This window comes from Dufourea novaeangliae, unplaced genomic scaffold (genome assembly GCF_001272555.1).
Source record: "Dufourea novaeangliae isolate 0120121106 unplaced genomic scaffold, ASM127255v1 scaffold124, whole genome shotgun sequence".
Taxonomy (NCBI): Eukaryota; Metazoa; Arthropoda; class Insecta; order Hymenoptera; family Halictidae; genus Dufourea; species Dufourea novaeangliae.
In genome coordinates, this window is record NW_015374010.1 from 593,230 (window position 1) to 606,488 (window position 13,259).

Here is a 13,259-nt window from a genome sequence, read left to right on the forward strand (position 1 = left end):
AAAAACAAAGCTTATTCGTGCATAATTTTACACTAGTTGTTTTAATCTACACTGAACAAAAAAATAATATACATATAATTGTTACATAAAAATTCTTAATATTAGTTTCCAAGGTAAGTATTAAATTCTGCAATAAAGAAGACACGTACACAGTCTACGTGAGTTCTAGAAGAAAGAAAATCACAGATTATGTTTCAACGCCTTCGGCATTTCGTTATACGAATGAATAAACTTATTTGATACATTTTAAAAATAATTCTGAGTAAACTCCTACCCAGTATTTTTATTAAGTATTCCATTTTCGGAAAATTAAATTATAATTTGTACATGAATTATTTATATGAAATTTCTCAACATCATACATTTTAAAATATTCATCTACTTAAGTAAAATTTTGTTTTCTCTTCCAATTTGAAATTTGAACACTAGCATCTAAGACAGTTGTGCAGTGTAGTGAATCAAATTATGAAAATACTTCTTTTTTTTTAACTATTGGATAAAGCGAAACTGCATTTCGAAGAACCTACCTGTAATGCATTTTTAGAAACTAATTTCTCATTATACATACCTACATTTCATTATTAGTTTAATGAATGAAGTTCAAAAGATTTATTTGTTATGTTAAAAAGAAATAAATGGAAAATATTTAATACAATTCCTGTAAATTATTTGGTCAAAACGATCATTGTAATGTCCGAATAATTTTCTGTCTCTTGCTTCCATGGCTTACTAATATACGTACTGAAATACTTTATGATGCCTCTGAATTAAAATTGCTATAACAAATAATGTATACTTTTAATACTTTAAAATTATGAAAATAAAACAACATAAATGAGTAAGGTACACAGAAAAACATGCACTCAATTTAAAAAAAAAATATGTATGAAGTTATTTATGTTACCCACGTAACATTCACATTAAGGGGACAGCCAACTAGCTAACAAACTACCTAACAATAATTGTGCAACGGGTAGAACAGACAATGGTAAGTTAACTGCTGGACCATGGGCAGAACCATGGTAAGCACCGCGTAAAACCCAGCTGCCAAGGCCAACCGACTTGTGAGTAGTTGTAAAAAGTGCAGCTAGTAAGATGTCCCGGGGTAACCATCGAGAGCACAATATCCAACACAAGCAGCTAACAAACAGTTGTCCCACGCAAGCTTGAACATAAAAAACACTGATACCATAATGGATTGAAGGAAACCATGCATGTAGTACGTTTTGAAGTGCTTAGACCCTTATAACAAAATGAAAAATATTTTGACCTGTTCAAATGAAATAAAGACATGCAACAAAATTATATAAGAATATTAACAACATTTGACATTAAATGCTTATCCCGTTACGTAGAAGTTCGTGTTAATACAGTCAATTGAAATAAACTTACCAATTACTACACATAATAACACATCACTGGCTTGCAGAGACGATGCATCCACTGAAACAGCATCGCAAAACCAATGATACGCTGTAGCTAATAACAATCCTTGAGAAAACCACGGTGATTTAATTTTAAAACAGAAATCATATTTCAGAATGTAAACTTGAATCGCAATACCAATGGCTAATGGTACAATTGTACTGTAAATAGTTTCTTTAATATTTACACCGACTAGAGGTGGTGTGGAGGCTCCTAACTGTAACAAAAAAATAACGTTTCCTGCATAAGTAACTAATACAAACGGAATTGGAGTCTTGGTTAGTGAAATTTTAAGAATAGCGAAACATGAATTACCACAAAGTACAATAATACAGGAGATATGAACAATCCTCCAAAATGAGAAACCAATGTTATTACAATACTTGTTGACAAATCTGCTTGTGTTAGTCGACACAAAACGAGGCTCGTATTAAACGGCGGTGGCATACAGTAAAGTACCTAAAAACAGAAAATTATACTAAATACATTTAGAATTGGCTGTACTTAATTTAATTTCGATATGAGAACATTTTTATTTATTTACTTCCATTCCCTTTAAAAGCCAGACATTGACGTTTGCATATGTTAACAGACATACGCCCAGTCTCATCAAAAAAGGCATTAAAACGTATATAAAAGTCATTGTAAATATTAAAAGTGGGCCATTGCTTAAAGTTAAGTACAGCGTTTTAGGATCACATATCAACCCTGCTTCCAAATATGTTAAAGGCACAGCGAAATATCGAATTATAATATTCCCATTGAAAACACCTATAATACACAGCATAAAAAAGCAAGGATCCTGCACAATTAGAAATACAAATGTTTAATTATAAATATGTACCATTTGTTTTACCCAAATGCGGTCTAAGAGATGCAAGAACCATACATAAAAGCATTGATAAAAAATATCCGTATCTATATAAAAGTTCATTTTTCCTTTTCTTTTGCTGACCTTCTTGTACGAGCTTCAAATACATTATTATTTAGCTCAAGCCATATCTGCAATAATTAAAAGATTTATTATTATACTAGATAGTAGAACTATCTAGTTATAAGTAGAACTAGAATATGATTTCTAGAATGAACAATTTTAATAATAGTAAAAAGGACTCAAACCGTTTGCATAAAAATTATAATGTGACGCCTACAAACAAGTTTAGCCAAATGCAGCATAGTTTTATGGATCTTCTTTAAGAATATTTCATGCAGTTCTCCTCTGAAAGATTCTGTGCGTGCAGGCTTGCATGAAAATCTATATGTCTACATAATCCTATTATAACATGCTTAAAATCTTCTTAAATGAAGCAGAGACATCTTATTGTTTATATTAATTTTACAGTGTCTATTAAACTTAATGTCATTCTCTTATCAACTAGCCTATACTAGAATATTTACCACTACAGTGTCCGTAAAAATATTTTATTTAATAATCCTAGTAAAAGATTAAGTAAAATTTAATAAACAGATGCATTTTATGTCAAAGCATTATTTGTATATAAAACTTCTGATGCAATGAAATATAAAACAGCATATGCTGAAATGTAATTGTTACTTATTTATAGAAGAACTCTAGACTTATTTCACTTTTCTTTCGATCTTATGCATATGCAAGAAACTACATGAAATAAAAGTGCTTTGTGCCAGTTGAATTTCATTCGGAAACTTCAAAATGTAAGGGTTGCATGTATTTACACGTTGTTATGCACCGGTAGACGTTTGATCTCGAAAAATTTACAAAATACGAAGAGAAATATTCTTTCAATTGTTATATGATTAATCTAAGGTTTACATTCATTTCAATTCGTTAACATTTCGCCGAGAATAATCGAGAATACAAAAAACGGATAATTTTCTGACTACTATTGCATTCGATGTTCAACTGTTTATATGCAAGCAGTGCGTCGATTCTCCCTCACTGCATCACAATAAAAAAATGAGTAAACTGGAGTAAACATGAAACTAATATACACTTTCAGAATCAATTTTCATTTTATCACGCATGCGTCGATAAAATAAACAATTCCTTCTCGTAATATCACTACCATCGAAATGTATTTTATAAAATTTAATGCTCAGTACCACAAAAATGTTAAATTACATAAAATTCGCGTGTAATTAATATAGTTTTGTAGGAATTTGTGATATAGAAGTGAATATTTTGTTTCACGTACGAACAAATTTTGTCCACCATATGGTTTTTGTAATAAAATTGAATGTATCAAATACGTAAGTTTAATAATCTAAGTACTAGACTTACAACAATGTTCAATGTGAATCATACTTAAGCTGACAATATCTTATATTTAATTTATTGAACTATTAGAATATTATGGATTTGTTCACATATTATCATTGTTTGGTTTAAATAAACACTGTATTCTGATTTTCAATCATGAACGTAACAAATTCAACAAAATCTAGAATTCTCTGCAGGTCACCTATAATCTTTTACTGAAGCACCAAACATTAACAAGCCACTTAAAGAGTCAAAGACTTGAGTGAAGTACTCATTAACCAGTTTCAGCTTTTTTTCTACTTGTAAACTTAAGCTCATGTCTGAAATCCTTTGAAATTTTTTTACTTCCCAAACTTAAGTTACAATTACTAGCTACCTGAAAATAATGGAAATGAATAACTATTCAAAATCGGTTTGTTAATTATCATTTATTACAATAATAATATTAATAATATAATAATAATATTAATAATAATAAGATTAATGAAACAACAGTTCACAGTGCATGTAAATGTAGCATATTACCACATATCTTACTGCCATAAGTCGGGGTCCACCCTTCCTGGCACACACACACACACACTTAGAAGCTTTAAACCGCTCCCTTTATCGATTATTCACATTCTTTTCTTACAAAAACTTCGTTAACTTTTATACATAGCGCGGTCTACGACTGAATACATAACATTGGTTTGTAAACGAGGTTACACATAAGTTACAAGACTCAGGGAATCAGCATTCCATCGAATTACCTTCTAACACTTCGACAACATAAGAGAAATATTTTTAGTGGAGTTGGTTGAAGGACCAATCTCGTACATGGCGAATAAAATACACAAGTAGTTTGTAACGCAAACTACAACAAAATACCCATGATATTAAAAGAAATGTTATATCCAGATCTTCAGTTCGATTGTCTCATGTATAAACAGTAATGCAATGCATTACACATGCTATAATCCTTTTTTTTTTGTTTAAATATAAATATCGAAATGCTTCAGTAACGCAAATATATAAAAGATCACATATTAGCATGCTCAGCGACACAAGAATGTTAAATTAAGGTACGAAGACTTTGATCCTTTTTTACTAGCTAGAAGCCGAACGATTTTACACAGAATACTTCCGACCGATGTCATACCAAAGAACAAGGGTATACGTGAAACGCGTTTATATAATACAGACCTTCACAACATTTCGATAAACCACTATTCTTTGACATTCCTGATTAAGAATCGAACAATATAAAAAAAAAGCTGTAGTAGAAAAGTTCATCGATAATTTATCCAATATGGAAAATTTGCAATACCTTCCAGAATGAATACATGCTTAATATTTGAAACGAATGCATTTTTTTTGTGAATTTTATATTAGCAAATAAAATAAGGAACACCTAATTGTAGTAGTACCATCTACACTAGAAACGCGAATTACTATACATCAATATTTATTCAATACATGTAATAAAAACACGAAAGAAAATTGTATATTAAGAATTTCAGAGCATGCCAAAGATAATATAGGACTATAAAAAAAATATTATAAAAATAATTTAAACTTAAAATATGTTACGTTGAAAGGATCACTCTTGAATCACTTGGGATTTTAAGAGTAGTTATTCTTTTATATAAAGCATACACAGAGTGAAATTGTAATTTTAAGGGCTAGGAAGTATGCTTGGATGAAGTTCTGTTAACATCGGCTATTAAATTTAGTAAAGAAAAAAAAAGTGAGTACTTTCCTATGTCATCAAGAATTTACATTGTACGCACAGGCAGTGTATAATATCAGTTTTTCGTTATTACATTAAAAAATCTAAATGTCCCTAGAAACTATTGAGAAATGCGTGTTGCAAAGTATAAAAATTAATTGATATGTTTAAAATAGCAGTCTTCTGTCCGAATACGAATGATCTCAATGCAAATAAGGGAAAGAAAAACTAATGAGCTGAACACTTCGAAATAAACCTGATAATAACAAACGATGGATAATACAGACATACCAGTAATTAACCACTAGACGAAATACAACACCAAACTATTATTATATGTAAACATCTATATATAAAAATACAATGTACTTGTAACAAACAATTTGTCGCAGTCTACTGGTTAGTATTTTCGATTAGTTACTACAGCAATTCTCAAACAAGAATGGAAAGAAACAAGTATCACATAATGATATGTCAAAACATTAACTAACAACTGATATTAAAAGTATTTACTTTCATTCCTTTGTTTTTCAACATTCCTCTTTTATAATACTGTCGATTGGACTACAAAGTGAAAGTATTGTAAAATGATGTATATATTTGTAATTGTACAAAGCAAGTAAAAAAAAAGATTGTAACAAGAACATTGAAGGCACATAGTGAACTATGTAAATAAAAATTATTCTTGTACCGTGTAAAGAAATAGATTTTTTACACCTTTCAGTATCTACTTTTTATCTTACATAAAAAAAGAAAAGAATCAAACACAATATACATGGACTAACAGTATTAAATTACTGTATTACCCATCCACGACTGGTTTAAGTAATAAATGCAGCGTAAAATACAACGAGTTAAGAAGTTACCTGCTTTTTGTGTCCCACACTCGTCTCATCAATTCGATACCTTCATCGTGGCAAGAAAGTTTACCCATGACTATCATGCAATTTCACTCTGCATATCGATCTTGCGTTCCCGTATTCATCAAATATCGATCAGTATTTTCACTTACAAACTAGAGTTAATTCATATCACAATGTCAAGGCACTTAAAAGAATTATTTATTCCTTAAGCACCTTTACTTCCCCCCTTCCCTCATTTAGTCCAGCAAAAAAAGAATATATAACACAGAACTTTCAAAAATTCGTAGTGCTATTACTTCGATTGACTTTTTTACCCACTGCTCGTATCGATGTTCTGGTCGGCGTCGGTCTCAACTTGTAGCCTCCAGCGTTCATTGTACTCATGGCCGCCACGTTCGGTGCAATGGTTTTTAGACACTTCGCCGCTTCCTGTAATTGCTTCGAGAGAATTTCATTTTTAAGCTTCTCCGCGTTCAATTCCCGTCGAAGCTGCGCCTTTGTTTTATTTCCAAACGGACACAGTACTCTGTGTTGAATGAGACACACTGCCGATGGTCTCATTTCAGGGTTCGGATGGATCATTAACTAAAATAAAAGAAACACGTTAAGAAACTTTATACATTTTAAGTGCCGTAGGAAGACGACCAAATTCTGTACACTTCACATGATATGAATTAAGATGTACGAATTAGTAAATACATCACCCCTGTACAATACTTACTTTAAGTAATTCGTTAAGGTCGCGACTATAGTGTGGCAATTCTTTCAAGTTTCCGTTCCTAATGTCATGCCATTCCGGTCCATTTTTCGGTAACGGACCGCTACCGCCTGCCTCATAAACGGTTAACCCAAGGGCGAAAATATCAGCTTTCGATAAATGGCTAAAGTCCTCCCGTAAAATTTCTGTCGGCAAATATCTACAATCACCCTCCTCGACTTGGGGGTTATTAACAGACGTAACGTGGCCTAAGTCTCCTATCTTATACGTAATCTCTTCCTCGACGGTTTCCTCTTCGTCGAATCCGTCGTCTGCTGAATCGTAATTAACCGCGAGTAACCTCTTCTCCTTCGAGATGAATATGTTTCCAGGCTTGATGTCCATGTGTACCAACTGCATACTGTGAATGTATCTTAAACCTTCCGCAACATGTAGCAAAAGTTGTCGCATCTCCGCCTCCGTGAGATTCTTATTTTCGTTCTGTAAGCTGGCGATAGCGTCCGCTAGGCTACCACCGTTACAATACTCGTTTTGTATAATCATATGATTGTCCTCCGCCCATGCCGAATAATATCGCACGACATGCTGGTGTTTACCGAGCACAGCATGCGCGTAAACCTCGTTCAAAGCGTTCTTCTCGTTAATACTACCAGCGACTGGCTTGATACTTTTCTTGATAGCGTAGGTGCATCCGTCTAATCGATTGATGCACTTGTAAACGGAACCGAATTCCCCTGTACCAATCAGCCCGAGTTCGTGGAACTCTTGATGGTATCTGGGGATATTGGAGTCTTGTAAAGCGACGCGTTTCGTTGCCTGTTCTACCTCCTCGTTGTCCGAGTCGTCAGAATCGGCGAGATCGAACTTCGGGATTTGAATGTCCGGAGAGCTAATCGAACATAAACGGACACAACGATCGTATATTGGTTACACGTGTGAAATTTCGGAAATGCATTTACTTGCGACGATAATGAAAGTAGATGTTAACTGAATATAATATATTCTCGTATTGTTTTACTTACCTATTTAGACTACGTTTAGATCTAGTACGCTTCCTTGCAGTTAACAGCATTCCGTTTGGTGTAAATGGGTTCACATTCGCTGCAGGTTTGTTGTCAGTTTTCGTTTGGTAGTTACAAGGCCTTGGTTTCTCTAATGCAAACAGTCTAGTACACTTGGAAGGGAACTGAGGATGCAACGCACTCTTCTCCATTAAGGTTTTGGGAGTAGCAGGCGAGTCAAATAAACGCAACGCCCTAACACGCTTATAGGGTGGACTGCATGCCATTGACATTTTTTGCGAGCACACATTCTCACGGGGAGGAATCCTAATTCTAGATGTACCTGTAATTGAAAGTATCAAAATCATGTAAGACATTGTGACAAATCACCCGTATAACATGTACTGTAGTCATCGTTTAATTCACGTACCCCCCCCCCCCCCCCCCCACCACGGAACCGAGTGTTCGTGTTATCTGTGCTACATTTCGCAAAACAGCTGTTCGGAACCTTCCTCTCTATTTCACTCGCACGCAATATTTCGCATTCTCGTCTCCGACGGTATAACTGTTGTGACGCGGATTTTAGCCTGCGTCGATTAAGCGAAAACTATCGTACATGAAAATACATTTATGATTATTATTACTACTATTACCGAAGGAATAGAGCAGATTAAATAAAACAATGTAAATTCAGTTATTGTATTTCTTTAGAAACACACATTCTTGTTTAGCTTGGAATATATTATCTACAAGTAAACTACATAAAACAACTTGATTTAACACGTATAATCAATGAAACATCCATTTCCCAATTTTTATATCAACGAAGTTCGACAAAATAAAATGCTAGATAAATGTGAGCAATAATTCTCTTAGTCAATGTACTGTAATAAATTTAGAGAAAGACTAAAAATCCATGGAAATATAATCTTATTATCAAGTTTATTAAAATAGCTTCCCATTTTATAAAAATTATAAGTATTCAATTCTTGAATAAAATAAGGAAAAAACGTATTTTTAACTCCTAGATGCTCTGGGAACAGGGAATTTAAAAATCTGAGATAACATCAGTACACAGTCTAATCATATTTACTGACTACTCAAAGATATTTTAAACAAGCACAATATGCATGATGCAAAACAATTGTCTAGTAGCAATATCAATTTTCCCACACCATGCATACATTTTCAAGAACAAATACAATTCACTTGTACCAATCAACAATATAAAAGCCAAGTACCCAAAAGCAAGGTATAAACATACCATAAACAGATATCAATGAAACCAATGCTCAATATACATTAAAAATTCAAAACATTATACAAAAATAATTACAAACACCCAAAACAATGAAAAATTACAAAGACCAAATGAAATACTTAACTGCAGTATCAACATGCACTATGCAATTTTTCAAAGTTTCAAGACTTTTGAAATTTGCAAAACAAAATAATAACAATCATGACAATTTCATAAATTAATTTACAAAAAAAATACAAATTAAACGAATTTATTTCTCTCATTCAGAGTCTCATTAAATTGAATATATACTGTAGACTATGAGCTTCTTTTTATAAAATGTTTACTTTATTGTATTCTCCACAATAAATGTACAACATACACAGTCTACAAGCACTGATACAACGAATAGTAAAAAATAAGATAACACAGAACGAAATAAAGAGTGAAAATAATGTAATATGATTTGTAGTGTAAGGGGCTAGTTACAGAAAAACATAATTTCTACTGTTATTGAACCAAACACTAACAGAATCAACGGAACAATAAACAACACGTTTAAGGACGAGATGCAATAAAGATGTTTTTAAAGGCTAGACGAAGTAGGGTAGAAAATCAAGAGACGCTACTAACCTGTCACGTTGCCGATCGGAGTTTTGTTGTTGATTAAAACGCTTTGATTATTTTCACTGTCACTACAGTCCATCGTGTTACTAAACGACAATTTCCTCGGTTGAAGTGGTGGCGAACAGCCGAGATCCTCCGCCGAAGAGTCTAAAATATCGTCGACATCACAACCAGAACTGTTCGTGCGACAGCTGATATTCAGCTCCTCATCCCGAATGTCGCATGCCTCAAAATGCAACTTCTGCCCAATTTCCATGACTTCAGACTGTCACCATCAAGTTCCCGTGCATACAACTGTTCCGTGTGCACTGTGTACACCCGACTGATTTCGGTAGTAATTAAGAAAATCTTGTCAATTACGTTTCGACACGTTCATTCAAACAATCGCTCGTACCACGCTCACGTTCGTTATGGCGGGTGGCCCGATGTTACTTGGGAAATTACGAGCGACCAATCGCGTGAGACGTTCCAAACCGGTGGCTATTGGCCGCGACGTAACGCGCTCTCCTATTGGCCGCGGTTACTCACAATGGTCGTACATAGTAGCGTCATCTGCACACGCTTTCCAAGGGTGAGGACCATTCGCAGCAAAATTCTAAAAACTTTGTATCACGCTTTATTTCTTTGAAAGTCCGATCCGAAGGACGCTTCAAAATAACCGATGATGATCTCTCGGCGGATAATCGATGAAAACAAATCTTGCCTCTTTGGCGATGACCTCATTCACCGTTTCGAAGTTCTTTGAGCCTGTAACACGCGGAAACATGCGTTACGATATTGTTATTTAATTCATTAACACTCTACAGATGTTTACAGAAATTTATATCTTTACAGATTTAATTGATAATAACTAATATTAATTTAACTGAATTTCCGAGTTCTATTTCAAACGATATTCCCTGAATGTTTAGTTTATATATTACATAAAGTTAGTTCATTACGTTTTTGTTTCATTTTTATAAAGAATAAATTAATCGATATACTAGATGTTTAAATTCACACTCAAATTCTATATCTATAGTAATATAGCCGAACTTGAACAAAACTTACGAGATATTCAAATTTATTAGATATTTTACTTAAGTCTGATTATTAACAACAACTGCAGCATAATATACGATCGGTCCAAAGATTATTACTATATATTTTGAATGGACAGAAAATTCGATAAAATTGTAAACATCCACAGTCAAGGTATATCGTGCCAAGGTTCACCCGAATTGAAGCAATTAATTTAAATTAATACAAATATACATTTCGTTCGATGAATTGAAACACGAAATAGAATCTCTATATTTAATTTGTTCCAAAAGATTATAGAATTTGGGAAATCCAGACGAGTAGATGCGTGTTCCGATTTCCCGACGAACAAAGTGAAATATTCAATTTAAAAGAAGCGTTCTATTATAGTAAAAAAAATAGCATGCAGTGAATATACCGTAACGCACCCCAGAAAATCGAGGAAGAATCCTTCTTCACGGTTGTTCGAACGAAAGCGGCCGGCTGACGCGAGCCAGGAAAAATCTTTCGCGTCTTTTACCTTAACCAGACAAAGAGCCCTTTTCGTGAAAGAAGTTTTACGAAGGAGGCAGTGAAAGAATTTTTATCGAGCAGCTGCAACCTGTAGCGTTTGTATGCGCAAACGCGTGTCTGTGTGTTAGTGCGGCGGCCCTAATGGTGGGGGTAACATAGTAGTTCGATGTGCGATATGATGGGAATTTTACTGCCTACGACGGGTTGTTTCTAAAACGAGGCTGCAGACGCCTCGCGGTGGGGACGCGAGGCTCCGCTTAAAACAAAAAAAAAAGAAACAAGTAAAACAGAAGATAGTAGCTTCCTTGTCCACGCAGTAGTTGCTTCTGAAAGATTTGAACGGTAAAAGAAAGGATGGCTGACGTGGAAATCGAGGTCGCGGGTGACATGCAAATGCCCCAACAGAAACAGAAATCTGACAGCGGGTAATAATAGAGATACTGATTTTATGAACAAAGATTTCAGATGTTTACTAACCTCCAAAGAAACGAATCAACAACTGCGACACTGTCTTGATGACATGTCACACGCTGTTAATAATACATGGACAGACTTTCTTTTATATTTAACTAAATAAATATACTGCATACGCTTATGGAATGTTGCATTTTTATGGGTTATTTTACTGTAATTAGAGATGAACATAAAATGAAAATAAAATAATTAACTTATTAAACATTATTACGATCTCTACTTTATTCATATTGGACGGGGCAAACGTCTTTGTGCAATTTGATTAATATTCAAGAAAAGCTCATTTTTATACTAAACAGTCCATATGGCATTAAGTATTTTTAATGTTCTTGCATTATGTATTATTATATTATTACTACTTATTAAAGAATATAATCAGTGTATATGTTTCACTTCAGGTTTAAACAAAAGCATGAAATCCATAGTCTGTAAATAAATGATATTTTTGGGAAATAATTTAGTTTCTCTGTGAACCTATTTCAAGTACAATTATAGGACTAAAGTATGCAATATTGTTAACATTTTGTAGAATGATATGTTTTAACATTTAGGCTTGAATTTCTACAAATACCAAAGCTTCCACTAAGCCAGATAGGGTATCCACAAGCACATGAATGGATTGAACATCGAAAAGCTAATATCAGGCCATGGTCTTTGTTTCTCAACACAAGCAACATTAGGCCTCCACCAAGTTTACCAAGATTGAGTAAAAGGATTGTTAGAAATATTGAATACTTCCAGAGTAATTATTTATTTGTGTTCATTGGACTAGTTATATATTGCCTGTAAGATGTGTTTTTATATTTTTATTTTATTACGAAATAATTTCATCCTAAATGTAATATTGATCATATGTTAGGATAACATCGCCGCTTTTGCTGCTAGCTGTTGCAGCATCCCTTGGAACATGTTACAAAATTTCTCAAAGACATGCTAAGCAAGAACTTATGGTTTTGAATCACAAACTGACATTGGCTCAAGTGTATAGTTTAATCGGAATCTGTTCATTGCCAATATTTTATTTAGTCGGTGCTGGTGCAGCACTTTTCTGGGTTCTTGGTAAATGAAATAAATATATATTTATGTAGAAATGTTATTTGAATGTAAAATGAACATGCAAATTATATTTATTTTAGGTGTATCTTGGTTCCTGATAACTCTACATGCTGCTTTCTATAACATTGACTCAGTCTTATGTCCAGGAGAAGATGAACTGAATTCTTTAGTTATGCAAGAAGTATAATCTCTATTATAATAATTGTACATAATAGGAAATGCATGATTCAATCTCAATTGAATTAAGAAAAATGTAATTATAGATTTATATAATGTACAGGAAATGTAAAATATACTCTGTTTACATAAACTTATGTATTATTGAAACATTTATAAGATATAGTTTGTATTATCATTATATGTATTTTATTA

The 13,259-nt window shown here is 33.3% G+C and overlaps 3 protein-coding genes across 3 annotated transcripts; 1 reads left to right on the top strand and 2 right to left on the bottom strand.

The window, feature by feature from the left end:
- Positions 1–46: 46 nt before the first annotated feature.
- LOC107188475 (sodium/bile acid cotransporter 7-like) lies at positions 47–2,324 on the bottom strand. Its single transcript, XM_015576769.1, has 6 exons — positions 2,270–2,324; positions 1,970–2,196; positions 1,741–1,884; positions 1,393–1,642; positions 953–1,165; positions 47–51 (listed from the first exon to the last, which is right to left on the bottom strand). Exons 1-6 carry the CDS (start codon positions 2,322–2,324, stop codon positions 47–49), a joined length of 894 nt encoding a protein of 297 aa, XP_015432255.1.
- Positions 2,325–6,258: 3,934 nt separating this feature from the next.
- On the bottom strand, positions 6,259–10,297 carry LOC107188406 (wee1-like protein kinase). Its single transcript, XM_015576693.1, has 4 exons — positions 9,831–10,297; positions 7,979–8,300; positions 6,960–7,845; positions 6,259–6,823 (listed from the first exon to the last, which is right to left on the bottom strand). The coding sequence occupies exons 1-4, from the start codon at positions 10,078–10,080 to the stop codon at positions 6,512–6,514; spliced, it is 1,770 nt and encodes a 589-aa protein (XP_015432179.1). The 5' UTR covers positions 10,081–10,297; the 3' UTR covers positions 6,259–6,511.
- A 1,278-nt stretch (positions 10,298–11,575) lies between these two features.
- Positions 11,576–13,162, top strand: LOC107188467 (prenylated Rab acceptor protein 1). Its single transcript, XM_015576762.1, has 4 exons — positions 11,576–11,782; positions 12,383–12,616; positions 12,691–12,890; positions 12,968–13,162. The coding sequence occupies exons 1-4, from the start codon at positions 11,712–11,714 to the stop codon at positions 13,072–13,074; spliced, it is 612 nt and encodes a 203-aa protein (XP_015432248.1). The 5' UTR covers positions 11,576–11,711; the 3' UTR covers positions 13,075–13,162.
- The last annotated feature ends 97 nt before the right edge of the window (positions 13,163–13,259 follow it).